The 19,652-nt window shown below is 36.8% G+C and overlaps 2 protein-coding genes across 2 annotated transcripts in view; one reads left to right on the top strand and one right to left on the bottom strand.

The window, feature by feature from the left end:
- Positions 1-1,902, top strand: part of LOC125674486 (uncharacterized) — a 4,989-nt gene extending 3,087 nt beyond the window's left edge. Inside the window, exon 3 of the mRNA XM_048911634.2 lies at positions 72-1,902. Coding sequence (XP_048767591.1) covers positions 72-819 — 748 coding nt within the window. The 3' untranslated portion in view covers positions 820-1,902. The remainder of the gene's footprint in view (positions 1-71) is intronic.
- Positions 1,903-16,029: 14,127 nt separating this feature from the next.
- LOC125677592 (uncharacterized) lies at positions 16,030-19,439 on the bottom strand. The gene is made up of 5 exons (XM_048915711.2): positions 19,185-19,439; positions 18,430-18,557; positions 17,318-17,409; positions 16,857-17,066; positions 16,030-16,501 (listed from the first exon to the last, which is right to left on the bottom strand). The coding sequence occupies exons 1-5, from the start codon at positions 19,302-19,304 to the stop codon at positions 16,464-16,466; spliced, it is 588 nt and encodes a 195-aa protein (XP_048771668.2). The 5' UTR covers positions 19,305-19,439; the 3' UTR covers positions 16,030-16,463.
- Between the last annotated feature and the right edge of the window lie 213 nt (positions 19,440-19,652).

Raw genomic sequence — 19,652 nt, 5'->3', positions numbered from 1 at the left:
GTTACTGTTTAAGTTTAGTTTAGACATTATTAACGGGAAATGAAATGACCACTCTTTATTTACTATTCCAGTACTCTCTATTCCGTCAAAAGAGAAAACATAGCCAGCCGGGAGATGGAATTCCGGACAAGACCCATCGTCAGACACTCGGACGATCCAAACTTCAACATAGAGCAGAAGAAGGAGAGGGATTATATAATGAACGCTCGCCTCGGCGACAACAGTTTGGGGAAATTCGCCAGGGCCATCATTCAGCACTTCTTTAAAGCCCCCGTTCCCAAATCTCACCCCGGATACGGGATGCCACGTCCAGAAACAAGGGAGTCTAACCCGTTCAGGGTCATGATGCAGGACCTTCAGAGAGATCCCAGCATGCTGCAGATTAGTGCGTTTCCGTCTCTCACAACTCCTGTAAAGTGCGAGAGCGGAAATGAGTTTTGCGAGATTTTAGGATCTAGCGCTTGTTCTACCTGTATTGAGAAAACCAATCGATATATTGGAGATGAATTACAGAGAATCATGTTTCCTAAATTAGATTTGACGCGCCAAAGGCTGGTACAACCAAAATTAGCGCGCGTCATGAAGGAGGGTCATATGATGCAAGTTCGGAAACGGAGACTGAGAGAATTACACTTCCCGGACCATTTCTCCGTACTTAAACGTCGAGAAACGCACATTACTGATAAAAGTGCTCATTTCAAGAAAAGTGCCAAGAAGAAGAAAAAGATGAAGACACTCACTTCTTTCGTTCGCTCCACACCGATGACACCAGGTATAGCACTGGCGACAGTGAAGGAAGAATCACTGGCCAGCGCCTAAGGCGTAGGAGTTTTGCTGTTAGCGCCTAAGGCGTATGGATGTTTTATTAGTAACTAAGGCAGAGGAATTTTGTTAACAGTGCATTTCTAACTTCATTTTCTGTGTGTTGTCATTAGGCAAGCCTCCTGGATATCCTTTAATTTATGACTTTCGGATTGTGACCCTCCTTTCGATTTGTGAATGCAACATGTTACACAAACCTCGCTTAGATACATCTCCAACAGATGCAATGCACGTAACACACCCTTAATGTATTTCATCCCGAACTTTCATCATTTCAGGTAACAAGTGCTCAGAAATAAATGCGGGAATGTAATACAACAGTGAACTTGTTTTATTGGGGGATATTGTACATGTCTGTCTCTATTGGGGAATATTGTACAGACCTGTCTCTATTGGGGAATATTGTACAAATCTGTCTCTATTGGGGAATATTGTACAAATCTGTCTCTATTGGGGAATATTGTATATGTCTGTCTCTATTGGGGAATATTGTAGAAATCTGTCTCTATTGGGGAATATTGTACAAATATGTCTCTATTGGGGAATATTGTACAAATCTGTCTCTATTGGGGAATATTGTACATGTCTGTCTCTATTGGGGAATATTGTACAGACCTGTCTCTATTGGGGAATATTGTACAAATCTGTCTCTATTGGGGAATATTGTACAAATCTGTCTCTATTGGGGAATATTGTATATGTCTGTCTCTATTGGGGAATATTGTACAAAGCTGTCTCTATTGGGGAATATTGTACAAATCTGTCTCTATTAGGGAATATTGTACAAATCTGTGTGCATTGCGGAATATTGTACAGATCTGTCTCTATTGCGGACTATTGTACATTTTACAGAACGATGTTTTTCAGAGTTGAACAGAAATATTGATTAGATACGTGTGTCCCGTAACAATGTATGTTCCAGAAGACTTCTATAGAAGTTTATTTTGCATAGACATTCGATTTAGCATAAATAAACAGTAAATTTAGCATATATAGACTGTAAATTTAGCTTATATAGACTGTATATTTAGCATATATAGACTGTAAATTTAGCATATATAGACTGTATGTTTAGCATATATAGACTGTATATTTTAGTATAATAAATACTCTACAGAACTACACTGGACATTCTTTTCTGGGGATTCGGTTTGACTTAATAACTGACTTGTGACGACTAATGTTTTGGTAAATATTTATTAGTGGCAGACCAATCTAAGACATTGATGGCATTTTCTTCGAAGAAATTACCGAATCAATCTCTCAGTATGTGCGCGCATTGTCCTCCAGAAAAACTAATACGCTGGCGTATTTGTGCTGCTGCGTAAAATGTGCCAACACAGGCTGTACAGCGTCGTCTATACACCACTGAATAGCTATGGTTCTGCGCAAGTTGACCAAATGGGACAAATTTGTGTCAATCGCGCCCAAAACCAAGACTCTACCTCGGACAAATCGATCGTGTTCAAGCATGTAAAACTTTTCCGTTTCCAATTCTGATGCACCAGATGCGCATTTCGACAAATAATTTTTCTTCAGTGATGCCCAATCGAAATGTTTGAAATCCGAATTAACAATAAACCTGTAACAGTTATTTTAGGGGAAAACAGAGTGCCCCCCCCCCCCCCAAAAAAAAAAAAAAACCTGGAGTCAAATTCGTCTAAGGATAAGAGCTATGCATGAGGGAGATAATCCTTAATTTTGAAATGAATTTCTAAATTTTACCACAGCAATTAAATATACATCCGTATTTTCAAGCTAGTAACGAAGTACTTAGCTACTGGGCTGTAACTGCATTGTCTACGTAGCGTTCAAGCACACGTCGGTAAACTCATTTTCTGCCGTTCACATTACCTACGTTGAATCATGATTCGTCAGAAACAAGACGTATTTCCGATTTTGGATTTGATTTAACCGTTGTCGGTCCCATTGTCCTCAGTAACGTCGATTTGGGATTTGAGTTGTAAACCTCTAAAAGGTTTGTTTCAGAGATTCCCTCGACGTTTCGATATTCGAAAAACTGTTCTACGGTAAATTGTCCTACCATGGTGTCCGATCATTTGCCCCACCGTCGTCGCGGCAGCTATAAACCTACTCCACAAGAGGCGTCGCTGTACGAAATGCCATTGACGCAGTGTTATCACACCAAGTCTTGGGCGATCATTCACGGACCCTATTTGGCGATGACGTCTTATCAATGGACTATTTTGCTAGGGTGAAGGTTAAAATGTCTAGCTACTTCTTGCAGAATGGCGCATGCTTGAATCATACCTAGTGTTTGATTTCGTAAATCATTACTTAGGTATTGTGTAGCCTTTCCTGTTGTAGTTGCATTTACCATATACACAACAGAGTCGTTTCACAATGGAAACACCGATTCTTTTTTCTTTTTTCTTTTTGGTCTTAGAATAGCATATGGAAAAAATCGTGCATACCTACTTACATCGTGTACACAATTAGCACACATAAAAAGGTTTTAATGGTCAGACATATGTATTGTGGGGTCTTACAATAACTTTAAAAAAAATCATCACTATTCTATTGTTAAAAAATATAAGTTTTGGGGTTTTAAAGTTTGTCAGTATAGAAGCTATCATTTGGTCAAATGCTGTTCGACGAATTTCATACAAAATGTTAGACTGTTCTTTACATACTGATTTTGAATAGGGATTGCTCCATTTAAGTTTACGCGATCAATATTTAGGATTCACGACGGGTGTGACCGGACAATAGGGGACATTTACTCTTCCTATACACCTGATTCCATTTCTGGTGTTTGCCCTTGTCCTAAACTTGTAATCTTTATAGGATTTATGAGATTGAAAACTGCTGGCGATCTTCACTTTTCATCAACGTACTTTAAAATCATTTCGCACAGATCACCATTTTGATCTAAAAGTATAATTCACACAATATTGTTTTTCATATATTGGATACCATCTTATTGTGTACGTTCTCAAATAAGGACAGTCCAGATGTAGTTTGTACACCTTGGTTATACACCTTGGTCGACTTTTTTCTTCCATTAGCAACAAAGATAATGTTGATATTGAATACTATTCTGAATGTCATGAGAATCACTATCTACCTATTAGAGTGTCAATCGAAACGCTTGTTATATATTGGAATATCTTTTACAAGAAATAGCACGATTCTGGCAGTAGTATTGAGGAATTCCGAGAATCTTTCAAATCCAGAGATAGATTAAACGTTTAGACAAGATACTGTGATAGCGTCGTGTTGTTAAGGATCTCAAGCCGTAAAGCAATGTGCTGTAAATGTTTCACACAGTGGTAGTAAGTTCAATGTCGGTATCACGTCTTATTTACTGAAATCATTTCATAAAATTTTCATTGTTGAAATTTTAGAAGGAAAGACAAAAATAATTCTCATTACCAATTAATGAATTTCCTACAATGGGTCATTGTACTGTTAATCATATCTAATCACGGAAGCCTAGGTGATTTGTCTATCTACGTTCACCGCAAGATTTAGTTTTCTACAATTCTTTGAAATATGTATTTGTTGTTAACACTAACATTTGATGTTGATGTTGGAAAAAGCATTCAACTCGGATTGCACCAGTTGGAGTACTTTACACATACACTATATGTACAGTAATTTGAGTGAAACACTGACGAGTTAACAGTGCAAATGCAATTTTATAAAGAGCGTGTATATTGTACAGATTCATAAACATATTTCATATGGCCACTGCTTTTGACGCGAATATAAAAAAAAAACCCACATCAATATTGACACCAGGTTGTGAATCACACACACCTTATCAAATTTATGGCATTCAAAATATTGGATATAAAACACGTGATATGGTTATCTCATTACTATCGTTTGACGTATCTTAAATTCAATGTATTCTGTGTAGATTAATTACCTAAACATTCGGGCGGTAATGTTTGTCACCGGATAGACGGTTTTTAGGATTTGCTCATATATGAACATAATAGATAGTGCATATGACACATGCTTATCAAAGGTTTTCGTCTATGTAAATACATCGCGGACAGTTTTATGCCTTCATCGAGAATAGAAGATTTCCAAAGAAGCATGTTAAATATCCCCAATCTATATAAAACATCCAAGTATGCCACAATTCAGCAGCGTTTAATCATGAAGAGGTGACACTAACAAACGTTATCAATCTCAAAAGTCCTAAAAGGAATTCGAAATAAAGAATATAAATGATATAAAGAACTAGAGAGGAGGACCTGAAACATTTCCATTGATGGTTATTTTGTACATATCTTTAGTAAACAAGTGATCGCCCTTGTGTAAGAGACTATGGGAGTCAAAATCAATACAAGTATCGTTTTCTACAAATTAAAATATCTAAATACATTGGAGTTTCTCTCTGTAAAAATATATTTTCTTATTCGCTCTACTCAAACGAACGTAAATAATTCATAAAATAAACACAAACACGCAGGGCGGGGACGGTTATTGTTTATATCGGTGTCTCTGGGTATAGACGACTGGTTTTTTATATCAGTGTTTCAGGGCGGGGACGGTTATTGTTTATATCGGTGTCTCTGGGTATAGACGACTGGTTTTTTATATCAGTGTTTCAGGGCGGGGACGGTTATTGTTTATATCGGTGTCTCTGGGTATAGACGACTGGTTTTTTATATCAGTGTTTCAGGGCGGGGACGGTTATTGTTTATATCGGTGTCTCTGGGTATAGACGACTGGTTTTTTAATCAGTGTTTCAGGGCGGGGACGGTTATTGTTTATATCGGTGTCTCTGGGTATAGACGACTGGTTTTTTATATCAGTGTTTCAGGGCGGGGACGGTTATTGTTTATATCGGTGTCTCTGGGTATAGACGACTGGTGTTTTATATCAGTGTTTCAGGGCGGGGACGGTTATTGTTTATATCGGTGTCTCTGGGTATAGACGACTGGTTTTTTATATCAGTGTTTCAGGGCGGGGACGGTTATTGTTTATATCGGTGTATTTGGGTATAGACGACTGGTTTTTTATATCAGTGTTTCAGGGCGGGGACGGCTTTTGTTTATATCGGTGTCTCTGGGTATAGACGACTGGTTTTTTATATCAGTGTTTCAGGGCGGGGACGGTTATTGTTTATATCGGTGTCTCTGGGTATAGACGACTGGTTTTTTATATCAGTGTTTCAGGGCGGGGACGGTTATTGTTTATATCGGTGTCTCTGGGTATAGACGACTGGTTTTTTATATCAGTGTTTCAGGGCGGGGACGGTTATTGTTTATATCGGTGTCTCTGGGTATAGACGACTGGTTTTTTATATCAGTGTTTCAGGGCGGGGACGGTTATTGTTTATATCGGTGTCTCTGGGTATAGACGACTGGTTTTTTATATCAGTGTTTCAGGGCGGGGACGGTTATTGTTTATATCGGTGTCTCTGGGTATAGACGACTGGTTTTTTATATCAGTGTTTCAGGGCGGGGACGGTTATTGTTTATATCGGTGTCTCTGGGTATAGACGACTGGTTTTTTATATCAGTGTTTCAGGGCGGGGACGGTTATTGTTTATATCGGTGTATTTGGGTATAGACGACTGGTTTTTTATATCAGTGTTTCAGGGCGGGGACGGTTATTGTTTATATCGGTGTCTCTGGGTATAGACGACTGGTTTTTTATATCAGTGTTTCAGGGCGGGGACGGTTATTGTTTATATCGGTGAATTTGGGTATAGACGACTGGTTTTTTATATCAGTGTTTCAGGGCGGGGACGGTTATTGTTTATATCGGTGAATTTGGGTATAGACGACTGGTTTTTTATATCAGTGTTTCAGGGCGGGGACGGTTATTGTTTATATCGGTGTATTTGGGTATAGACGACTGGTTTTTTATATCAGTGTTTCAGGGCGGGGACGGTTATTGTTTATATCGGTGTATTTGGGTATAGACGACTGGTTTTTTATATCAGTGTTTCAGGGCGGGGACGGTTATTGTTTATATCGGTGTATTTGGGTATAGACGACTGGTTTTTTATATCAGTGTTTCAGGGCGGGGACGGTTATTGTTTATATCGGTGTATTTGGGTATAGACGACTGGTTTTTTATATCAGTGTTTCAGGGCGGGGACGGTTATTGTTTATATCGGTGTATTTGGGTATAGACGACTGGTTTTTTATATCAGTGTTTCAGGGCGGGGACGGTTATTGTTTATATCGGTGTATTTGGGTATAGACGACTGGTTTTTTATATCAGTGTTTCAGGGCGGGGACGGTTATTGTTTATATCGGTGTATTTGGGTATAGACGACTGGTTTTTTATATCAGTGTTTCAGGGCGGGGACGCTTATTGTTTATATCGGTGTATTTGGGTATAGACGACTGGTTTTTTATATCAGTGTTTCAGGGCGGGGACGGTTATTGTTTATATCGGTGTATTTGGGTATAGACGACTGGTTTTTTTATATCAGTGTTTCAGGGCGGGGACGCTTATTGTTTATATCGGTGTATTTGGGTATAGACGACTGGTTTTTTATATCAGTGTTTCAGGGCGAGGACGCTTATTGTTTATATCGGTGTATTTGGGTATAGACGACTGGTTTTTTATATCAGTGTTTCAGGGCGGGGACGGTTATTGTTTATATCGGTGTATTTGGGTATAGACGACTGGTTTTTTATATCAGTGTTTCAGGGCGGGGACGGTTATTGTTTATATCGGTGTATTTGGGTATAGACGACTGGTTTTTTATATCAGTGTTTCAGGGCGGGGACGGTTATTGTTTATATCGGTGTCTCTTGGGTGCATTTAGAGTGAACAAAATAACTTATTGTTGTATTTTGTGAGTAATTGCGAAGAAAACAACTGTGCATCTGTACATCGTCCTGTTTTGGTGTAGTTTATTTATTTCCCAAACACTGATACACATAATGTAAAACTTATACGGTACCAATTTTGATGCACCAGATGCGCATTTCGACAAATAATGTCTCTTCAGTGATGCTCAACCGAAATGTTTGAAATCCGAAATAACAATGAAGTTTTAGAGCTATTATAGGGGAAAACAGTGTGCCAAAAAAGTGGAGTCAAATTCGTCTAAGGATAAGAGCTATGCGTGAGGGAGATAATCCTTAATTTTGAAATGAATTTCTAAATTTTATAACAGCAATTAAATATACATCCTTATTTTCAAGCTAGTAACGAAGTACTTAGCTACTGGGTTGTAGAGACCCTCGGGGACTAACAGTCCACCAGCAGAGGCCTCGACGCAGGGGTCATAATGTAAAACTTATACGGTACCAATTTTGTTGCACCAGATGCGCATTTCGACAAATAATGTCTCTTCAGTGATGCTCAACCGAAATGTTTGAAATCCGAAATAACAATGAAGTTTTAGAGCTATTATAAGGAAAAACAGTGTTCCAAAAAGTGGAGTCAAATTCGTCTAAGGATAAGAACTATGGGTGAGGGAGATAATCCTTAATTTTGAAATGAATTTCTAAATTTTATAACAGCAATTAAATATACATCCGTATTTTCAAGCTAGTAACGAAGTACTTAGCTACTGGGTTGTAGAGACCCTCGGGGACTAACAGTCCATCAGCAGAGGCCTCGACCCAGGGGTCATAATGTAAAACTTATACGGTACCAATTATGATGCAAGAGATGCGCATTTCGACAAATCCTTAATTTTGAACAATTCTTCACACCGAAGTTTCGCTTATTCTAAATCACAGTGCTTCTAGATTTTCTTCTTGACAATACTTTCTTTGAAAGTAAAGATTTGTTAGAAGAGATCAGGATTCTGCAATGTTTTGTTGTTTGTAAGGAAAGTTGTAAACTTCTGGAATCCAGTATAGTAACTCGAATTAATAGTGCAATGGTAAATATAGAGTTGTAGGAAGAACAACGTGTTGACTTAAGCCTAAATATGATGAAATGCAAAAACAACGTCTTTTATAACCGGAAATGCTCTGGATCTTAATAGCATTTATTCCTTTGATGGTAGATTCAAGTGTAAGGAATCAACGATGCATTTCTAAAATATTTTCTTCCATTGCACACGGTGGTTTAAAGAGGCTGTTTAAAGAGGCTGTAATGAGCAACATCCGTAAATGACATCAAAATAGTGGTCCCGTATAGTGTAAGAGTTGAAATGTTGAATGAACCTTAATACTGATGTCTTAAGTGCCTTCCACAAGTATAAGCATACTTGAAGGCCAAATATATATGTACATGTATAAATTGATCTATTTATCAGTTTCAACTGTTAAACAAAAGCGTCAATTTGATATGTCATTCGTATCATTGTTAGTCATGCTTCAAAATATATTTAGTGAAATCATTCCATAGAGATGATATACATTTTCCATCATTATCGAATGTAGAAAGAACTAAAATATCAATGCCTCGGCATGTAGACTGAAGCTACATTTTATTTGTTACATTGTATTTAGAGCTTAATCCCATTCTCCTCTCTCCTTTCACAACCTAAAATAAGAAAGTACAAATTTAAATTATTTATGTATGTTTAAAGACTTCAATGTGATGGGATTCTGGGTGTGTTGAATCCAAAGCATGTTTACCGAAGTCCTTTGATTTCTTAAAGAAGTCCCCAATATCCAGACGAAGAGACCGCAGAACCTGCTTGATAACTTGGTCGAGGTCACGGGGATCCCTCTGGTGACATAATATGAAGTAACTGTCAGGGAGATGTGTTTGTCGGTGCATGACGAGAATCCCCTCAGTCGGATGAGGATCAAAATATAGAACTGTCGTCTTTCCTATGGTATCTTTTAAAGTCAAAATTCGAAATAGAAACATTTTCAAGAATGAACTTTAAATGATCATGAATCACGGATATCATAATATAATTATTGGCTTAATTAAAAATATGCCCCCTTTTTATTGTCAATGGAATCACTACGCCGGTTCCTACTGTGAAAAATGACGCTTATTCTACACTCATCGTTATAAACTCTATATCTAAGAAAGTCCTTGGATATTCCAGACCTCTTAATGCAAGGTGAAGATAACGAACAGTGATCAATCTCATAACTCCTACAAGCAATACAAAATAGATAGTTGGGCAAACACGGACCCCCGGACACACCAGAGGCGGGATCAGGTGCCTAGGAGGAGTAAGCATCCCCTGTATATCAACATCCCATACAAACCATTCGTGGACATTCGGTTGAGCACTCCCCGGGTGAATCAGATGTTTTTGGGATTAAATAATATTACTTTGGTACGACACTCTTCTAGAGACCTACAATAATGCAAAGAATTTCTTGTTATCTTAAATACAAATGATAAAGGTAGTTATGCAAAAGTCCTATCAATTTTAAAAAGCCCAACAAATATCCACTTCAATAAGAACATGCTGAAATATCTCTATGCTGAAAACAAACGCTCTAACCACTTTGCTACCTCGGCCGAGGTAGCAAAGTGGTTAGAGCGTTTGTTTCATGAACGTTAGATCGTGGGTTTGAGCACCGCTCCTCTTATAGGCACTTCAAACCTAAGAGTTAAACATACGTAACGACTGCTCTTCTTCAAACGTTCTGCATTTAGAGTGTGAATAGAGGGTCTTTCAGATTTTACCATCAATTGGAAGTCACGTGTCACTGCAGGCGTTGGCACGAAAAGGAAACCTCACTGCCACGGTCATGTGCGCCAAGTGTAGGTTAAACTTTATGGGAAAAGGCGAAGACTGACAAAATAGAGAGTTGAGCAAACACTGACCCTTGGATATAGCAAAGGAGGAGTAAACATCCCCTGTATCTTGATCGGGTAAATGGAGTAATCCGTAGTCAAAATCAGTGTGCCACAAAATCGACGTACTTCACCTACAACTTCACCTACTACTGGTAACGTTTCCATATGAATGAAAATAACGAAAATATCTTACGAAATCCATCGATGAATGATCTGCACTGCTCTAACTTTTTCCCCACACAGAACATAACTATCTACAAACGTGTTGTCTCTGATGGTGCTATTCAACGTGTCCATGTGTTCATACCATCGCCCTGAATACTACAAGATAAAAAAATACATACAAGATTAGCATTTTTAATGAATCCAAATGTTACATAATTGGGTTATTTTAGGCAGATTCCATAACCATTAAGATTTAATACAGATTTATATCTATTAGATGAAGCTAATGCATGCTTACGAGAGAGATGATAACGAAACAGAGAGATGATAACGAAACAGAGAGATGATAAGGAAACAGAGAGATGATAACCGAACAGAGAGATGATAACGAAACAGAGAGATGATAACGAAACAGAGAGATGATAAGGAAACAGAGAGATGATAACCGAACAGAGAGATGATAACGAAACAGAGAGATGATAACGAAACAGAGAGATGATAAGGAAACAGAGAGATGATAACGAAACAGAGAGATGATAAGGAAACAGAAAGATGATAACGAAACAGAAAGATGATAACGAAACAGAAAGATGATAACGAAACAGAGAGATGATAACGAAACAGAGAGATGATAAGGAAACAGAGAGATGATAACGAAACAGAGAGATGATAAGGAAACAGAGAGATGATAACGAAACAGAGAGATGATAACGAAACAGAGAGATGATAACGAAACAGAGAGATGATAACGAAACAGAGAGATGATAACGAAACAGAGAGATGAAAACGAAACAGAGAGATGATAACCGAACAGAGAGATGATAACGAAACAGAGAGATGATAACGAAACAGAGAGATGATAAGGAAACAGGGAGATGATAGCGAAACAGAGAGATGATAACGAAACAGAGAGATGATAACGAAACAGAGAGATGATAACGAAACAGAGAGATGATAACGAAACAGAGAGATGAAAACGAAACAGAAAGATGATAACCGAACAGAGATATGATAACGAAACAGAGAGATGGGCAAACATATCTAACAATATCCGAAACTTATTAGAGAATGTACGATCAACAGAGGGTGGCCCTATGGTGGTCAGATCCCAGTCAAAAGCTTAACAGAGTGCACGGTCATAATATTTGCCTCAAGTGACCTTGATGACCTTAAAGAAATGAAGGCTACATCCACGCCATGCAGATGAACTGTTTGGAGAACGGTGTGTCATTTACTTGATAAACTATTAATTGATTAACCATCACATTTTCTAGTGTATAAATATATAAAACATATTAAAACAATCAGTTTTATATTACGAGTTTATATGGTTCCTTTCATAATATTCTATAGACTAGGTGGTTTCTATGTCTACAAATAATGTCATATAACAGATACTCTACTCAGCGTCTCCTTTTGTGCAATTTATAAGTGTATAAATTCTATCATTTAATTTGCCTAATATTTCCTTTCTGCCTATTATACCAATGGAAGTTAAGGAATGTATTTATTATTTTCCCCTACTATCATTCATAATCATTCTTCGGGTTTCTATGGAGGCAGTTTATGCATTTCTATCATATGTGTTGCCTTGATTATTTTCCGATGACTTGTTTATCTACCCATCATTTTGTCTTGTGTATTTCACTTTTCTGTTGTAATTATGTATATTTCCACATTTGTATTCCGTATATGTTTTTCACGTTTACTTCTATTTTCTCTAATTCAGTATTCAATCATATTTAAACTTTTTTGCAACTCAAAATATTAAAGTGAAGAATAATTATATTCAAAACTATTTCCGTGGGGATCCAGATTAGAATATGTTCCCGATATCCCTTGCTTGTCGGAGGAGGCGATTAAATGGGGTGGTCAGTTGTCTAAAATGGCAAAATCCGACGCCCTGTTTCACAGCAAGCGTGGCACAATAAATATACCTCCCAGCTCAAAGGCCGTACGTGCCGAGCGTAGACCCAATTTTGCAACCGTTCACGTGCAATGGTGACGTCTCCATTAAAATTTCCCGAGAAGGATGTTAAACATTATACAATCAATCAATCATAATTATAACTGTCAAAGATAATAGTCTGAAATAGTTCTACATTGATAATATGTCAAGGATAACCCATTTTGTTTGTGTTTGAACTTGACACCAATTATATTACACACAGACACCGGTAGATGTTCTGATAATTTCAAACAAGAAGGCCCACGTAGCAGGAATCAAAGGTTTGTGATAGATGACTGATTCATTGAATAAAATGATTAGAACAAATATCGTAGCTTACCTTTGCATGATCCACACTCTTTGTATTTAAATATTCTTCCTTGAAGATACCTGAATCTGAAGATGACGACGCTTCAAAGCATTGAATAAGAAATACGAGTAAATATACTTTACAAATATACATCTCTATGACTGTTTTCAAGATGGTGTTAAACGTGCAACTCGCCTTTTTAATACAATGGATAATCTGGTTTCGTGTGAAAGGTTATTGTGTTTCTTATATATTAACGACAAACATCCAAATCAATCTGCGGCGCGTGAATTAAATCCACAAAGAAATATAGATTTGTTGTAGAAAAGAAAAAAGTGAAAATCGCAAATCTGTGTCTTGAATTTGTAATGCATTAATTGATCTGACAATAAGCTGGTGTTGATCACTAGTTTGATACATATCATTATAGATAACCTAAGTAGGATTCTGTCATGCGTGTGCTCAAAGTTTATACAGCTTGTACAACTTATTTGCATTTGCTACAAGAAGAAAAAAATGCTCAAATACAATAGTACTCTGTATGCACAGAAAGTTACTATTTACCTATTATAGAGTGACACGTCAATCGTACATTGAACATTGGTATGTTTTCTGTAATAAATCGCAGAATTTGTGTAGTATTTTGTAGAAGTGCGTATTCAGCATGAGTTTTCACTGGTAAGGCTTTTGTGTCGTAAAGCAATATGCTAAGTTAAGTTCTCTGAGAAATTTATATATTATGCAAATTTATTAACAATGACTACCGCATGGACTTGTGTACTGACTAAAGTCCTCTTGCAAATCCGTGTATTTATGACAGAATGTCGATAGTGAATTGAAAAGCCGGTTTCTGTTTATTTTAGATATCAAAATAAACAAATTTGAATTCCGGAAATTATTTTACTCTAAAAATTGCACCCATAAGTCTAAATTGGGTTTCAAAATTGCTCAATAAGGAAGGTCTAACCAGCCTGGTTTGTTTTACTTCCCTGGGTGAGTTTTGGCGGAAAGAATTTCTCAACATGGTTTATACATTATGTATTGGCTGGTACGCATTAATAACATTTTACTTTAAAGCAATGTAAGCTGTGGCTGGTGGTATATAAATTGAAAAATAAAAGAACAAATAGAACTAGAAATCCGAATTGTCTTTCCATCTTTTTCTTGCCTTTACCTGACAGCTCAAATCTTCATCAGTTCTCCAGTTCCCATTGCTGTACTAAGCAACACCCAAATCCTAAAAAAGGTTTCCCCATTCATCTACTCTACACGATCAAATTTGATTAACTTGCAGTTTCTACCTCAAAAGCTGACCAGTTACGTTGATAGCGAAGCTGTACAAGTTCCTTATAAACTGTCAATGGGAAAGGAGGTCATTGTTAAGTTGCAGTATGATTCAAAGACATTACATGGTGGAATTTAAAGGGCAACAATACTGTTTATATATATGTTTGAATGTATGATATGGGTGATTGTGCTTGGATAAAGTGTGTTTAGTAGGAGACACGGTGAGTCATGCTCAGGTGAGTGTTCTGTTAAGTTGTTTACAATAAAGGACAATGAGACTAGCACCTCTATGTGTGACCTTTGATTTTGACCCGCTTTCAATGGCATGCAAGGTCAATAATCTCATTCAAGTCTTTATAACAGGTAACGAGTATTCTAAACGAATATCACTCTCTCTTAGGAGTCTCGAGAGTCTTCGTGGAAGTGAGGTTTCGGTGTGAATTCGTTGACAAAAGTTCGAGTCTCCGAGATTCGTAGCTTAGTACCAGTAGCAATATCAGCGTTCTCAATGACCTCGATCTTAGCAACCCTATTATCTTCGACAATCATCATTCCTATGTCCGAGTACATGACGATTGCGTCTACGGCTATTGTGGCTTATATTAAAAGCTCTCAAGCAATATTTCCATGTTTAGTATGGTGAATTTTCATCAGATCTTAAATATTATATTTGTTATACCGATAGATGTTAATTTGTGCATACTTGGATAGTCGAAGAATACCGTCAGTTACAGCTTATTTTCTTACCTGCTAAGTCAGCCATTTTTCTTTGAAATGTAGGTATCACCCTCATTACAAAATGCTTCATAGGATTTAGAAGAATGTATGCATATACGGGTATTTGTTTTTAGTATGCGTTAAGGAAATTCAAATTAGCAGTGTGTTTTACCAGGTGATAATTTTTGATGACGAAGCAAACAGTATTACCATTCGAATAAAATCCCAATAATTTTGCTTGTGCAGTAAGTGCATCTACTTATTTACTTCATTATCTACTGAAGTTATGCTTCCTTTCATTGACCTTGAATTTTAACCTTGGTCATAAACTTACATATCAATTTGAAACCAAGACTAGCGGAAACACTCTATCTTCAGAAATGTTGAATGAATGTTGTGACCTACATACTGGTATCAAGGTTAAGTATCTTCTGTGACCTTGATACCATACCTTGTTTATATAACGACTGATATAACTTCAGAACCATGTCCGAAAGCGATCTGGGATCTTCAGAAATAATGAAAGGATGGTATCTACATAATAACATCAATGTCAAGTGAGTCTAATTACTTTGATCGTAAAATGTTGCATAACTTTAGAACTAGGAAAGATAGATACATGGATTCCTCCGGTCATTGTAGCTCAGTGATCAAGCGGTCGCTTCATAGCCGGAAGATCATTAGTTCGAGCTCGTGCCTTGACCGCAAAATAGTGAATGCTCCTTTGCCAAAGGCTTGGCATTTAGAAGTGAGATCCACGGGTCTTTCGGAATTCACCTTTAAAAAGAAGGTCCCAGGCGAAAGGCGTTGGCACGATAAAGAACCAACACTGCTACGACCATGGGCGCTAAAAATAGGTCTCAATGTATGGTACTTCACCTACAGCTGGTGAGTGCAACATTCTGGACGGGAGTAAAACAATCAATCAATCAAAAATGATGAGAGGGTGTTGGGACCTACAAACTCGAATCAAAGTTAAGGGACACCAGTTTAAAGGATTTTTGTAAATTTTCAAAAAAACCCACCAAAAACCAACAAACCCAAACAATATTTATAATCAATATCTTTGTGATCTACATTTTTTTTAAATGAAGTGAAACTGGACATGCATTCTGTACGAGAGAGTTATTAATGTAGGGAAAATAGTAGTACTCTGGAAAAAATTACACTTTTGTACAGTACTTCTTTCGGGATACTTTAATCGACAGATTATAATCATATTGTATTTGTATTACATGAATATTTGCACATATCGTATAGAACAAAATATAATTGTTAAATAAGCTATCATTCCCAATAGCAGTTACAGAAATCAGGTAGATGCACTAAGGTTAAAATCGACAATCATCATACTTGCTTACAGGAGTTATGAGATTGATCACTGTTCGTTATCTTCACCTTTGCAATATCTGCATAATTTCAAAACATTTCGAATATGTCATGTATTACCGTTGGAATTAGATTACTTGTATAATTTACTACAAGAACTAGAACGTTAACGCGTCGGTAGACTCATACTAAAATTATTTTTATTAATTTTTTTTACAGCTTAATTCCTTTCTCTTCCGTCCTTTCACAACCTAAAACAAAGAAAAGAAATCTTTTATATCATTTTAAAAAAATCCTTTTAAGACCTCAATATCTTGAATATCTGTGCACATTTACATTCCAATATCATCACCTTTGCCATATGCATATGGATACAGATAAATTTGCACTTTTTTCAAATCAATAAAAATTCTGACAAAAATAAACGTAGAATACAAATATAAGAAATAAACTTCAGTTTTGAAAGTACCTGATGATATGAACTGCAACACTTCATGCTGGTACACCTTTTATGCCAGCATGAAACATTACAGATCATACATTCCTCTCAGGTATTATCTAAAATAAATTTTATTTCTCCAACGTCTAATCAAATGTATGTATTACCAAAGTCCTTTGATTTGACGTAGAAGTCCCCATCATCCAGATCAAGAGCCCGTAGAACCTGTTTAATGGCTTTTTCGAGATCACGGGGATCCCTCTGACGAGATAAGATGACGTAGCTATTAGGAAGATGACGTGTTTGTCGGTGGACCACGTTAAATCCCTTGGTTGGATGAGGATCAAAATATCGATTTTTCATTTTCCCCAAGTTATCTTGTAAAGTAAAAATTCAAATTAGGAGCGATATTTCTCGAAAAAAAAAGAAGCTTAGAATATGTTGGGTTATGAGGATTTTAATGTAAGTAGTGTCTTCATGAAGCATATGACCCACCATGTGTGGTCAATAGAATTATTACGCCACTGCCATTGTGATTAAAAATAATATTATACTGTCATCCTCATGAATAGTCAGCCGTTCAAAATAAATTATGTAAATACTCCAGACCTCGTGGTAAAATACAAACCATTTGTGGACATTCGAATGAATTCTCCTTTTGGTGAATCTGATTTTGCGGGTTGAAATGATATCGCTGTGGAACGACACTCTTCCAAAGACCTAAAATGACGCAAACCATTTTTGGTAAGCTCAAATTGATTGATCGATGGATTGTATGTTGTTTATGTCTCTCTCATTTTTTCCCGCACATATGGCGACGTCACCAATACCGGGTGAAGGGCTTCAAATTTAGGCCTATGTTCGGCGCTTACGGCCGTTAAGCATTGGGGATTCTTTAGCGTGCCACACCTACTGTGACACGGGACATCCGTTTTTAAGGTCATCTCCGTGGACCTGTGACCATTCATATCTTATGTCCAGCGTTTGGCATTGGAACTGCCGTTACCTGTTTTAACGATTTAGGTCTATCGCAGCCGGGATTCAAACCCCGACGTTCCTCATGCGGGGGAAATGCTCTACATCTAAACCACCGCGGTGGTAAGCTCCGATACAAAGGATAAGGCATTTCAGTAAAAATACTAAAATAGTAAAAAAGACAGAAGAATTGTACATTACAACAACAATATGTGGATACATTTCTGTCTTGTTTTACTCGATCGAACGCGGTACCGCAATGCTTAGAGTATGCCCTTAGTAAACGAGAGATAATACAGCTTAGCCCCTCTTGTCCCCTATAAAACCTAGATGTAAACATCTATAACCACTGCTCCTTCGACAAACGCTCGATTTAGCGAGGGTGCCGCGAAATATTTAAAATCAGTTATTGGTGTTTTAAGACGTCAATGTAAAAGGGATTCGTGTATCTAATCCGATCAATGCATGTAGATAGAAATATAAATAGATATATAGATAGATAGATAGATAGATATAGATATATATATATATATATATATATAGAGAGAGAGAGAGAGAGAGAGAGAGAGAGAGAGAGAGAGAGAGAGAGAAAGATAGATAGATAGATATATATATAGATAGATATAGATAAATAGATAGATAGATAGAAAGATAGATGGATAGATAGATAGATAGATAGATAGATAGATAGATAGATAGAAAGATAGATGGATAGATAGATAGATGATATAGATATACAGAGAGAAATGATGAGAAATATCTCACGGAATCCAACGATGAATGATATGCACAACGTTAATTCTTTCATCACAAAGAACCACAACATCTCCAAATGTGTTATCTCTAAAGGTGGTATTCAGCGTGTCCATGTGTGCATACCACCGTCCTGAAAACTGTAATATGCATTGTTCTGTACCTTATTGGCAGATATCATTAGGTATGTTTAACGACTCAAAGTTTTGCATGAATAATTAATTCCTTGTAGTACAATCATTTCTTATTAGATTTTTTAAGAATATTTAAGAACACATTACTTTTTTAACAATTTAGCTGTCTTGCCGCATATAACTTATATTCTTTATATGCAAACATTGGGATTCATTTCACATTTTAAATCTAATGCAGATATGATTGAATTACATATTGCTAATGCATGTTTATAAAGTTGTTATGCAACTCCAAGAGGGAAAACGTTTGATAAACATGTGCATTTATATTAATTTTATTCTACACTTATCTTATATCCCTAGCTGTAATCTTATCAGGTGTCACGGATTTCTATGGTGTAAGCTTCTTTACCGTTCTCGCTATTTTTGATCACCGTTCGTTATCTTTACCTTTTCATTCAAAATTGTAATCGCCACAGAAAAGTGATGGGATACTTCAACATGGCAAATGTGATTAGCGTTACCTTTTCATGGTTTTTGAACTTCATAAACAAAATGGTTTAGTATTTTCAGACATGATTCAAAGTTTATGAAAGGCGATTGATTCGAGTGACAGAATGATTATTATCTTACCTTTCTGTGGTCCACACTCTTAGGATTTAGATATTCTTTCTTAAAGATACCCGGATCTGAAGAAGAGGTCGCGGAATATCGAATAAAAAATACGAGAAGATATATTTTAAACGTATACATCTCCAGGACTACTTTCAAGATGATGTCGTAACCACAGATCGGCTTTTTATATAATGCATCAGCTGGTTTGATCTGTTTCTGTTATATTACATACCTTACGACCCAAATCAATCCGCAGCACATGAAAGTTGAATTCACTAAGGAATAAGTAGAATTGTGTACATCAGGGTTGAAAGAAATAAAAGCATGGATATATCAAATGTGTGTCTCGAAAAATCTTACATATCAACGCGTTTAAAGATCATTTCGTGTTGATAATGGGTTTGTCGGGGTGAATTATTTTCAATGTTACCCTCAACTACATGTACATGCAATATTTATATAATGTTTATGTTGGCAAATGTATCC

The sequence above is a fragment of the Ostrea edulis genome, chromosome 3 (assembly GCF_947568905.1).
Source record: "Ostrea edulis chromosome 3, xbOstEdul1.1, whole genome shotgun sequence".
Lineage (NCBI taxonomy): Eukaryota > Metazoa > Mollusca > Bivalvia > Ostreida > Ostreidae > Ostrea > Ostrea edulis.
This window is presented reverse-complemented; position numbering and strand designations above follow the sequence as displayed.

What these genes read in the sequence shown, in the direction of transcription:
- LOC125677592 (XM_048915711.2), bottom strand. Translation starts at nt 19,304, where the DNA reads ATGTATACGTTTAAAATATATCTTCTCGTATTTTTTATTCGATATTCC. An exon ending in ATCATTCATCGTTGGATTCC is followed by an intron (nt 17,410 to 18,429) that starts GTGAGATATTTC and finishes GCGTCATTTTAG; the next exon opens with GTCTTTGGAAGAGTGTCGTT. An exon ending in CGTCAAATCAAAGGACTTTG is followed by an intron (nt 16,502 to 16,856) that starts GTAATACATACA and finishes TCTTTGTTTTAG; the next exon opens with GTTGTGAAAGGACGGAAGAG.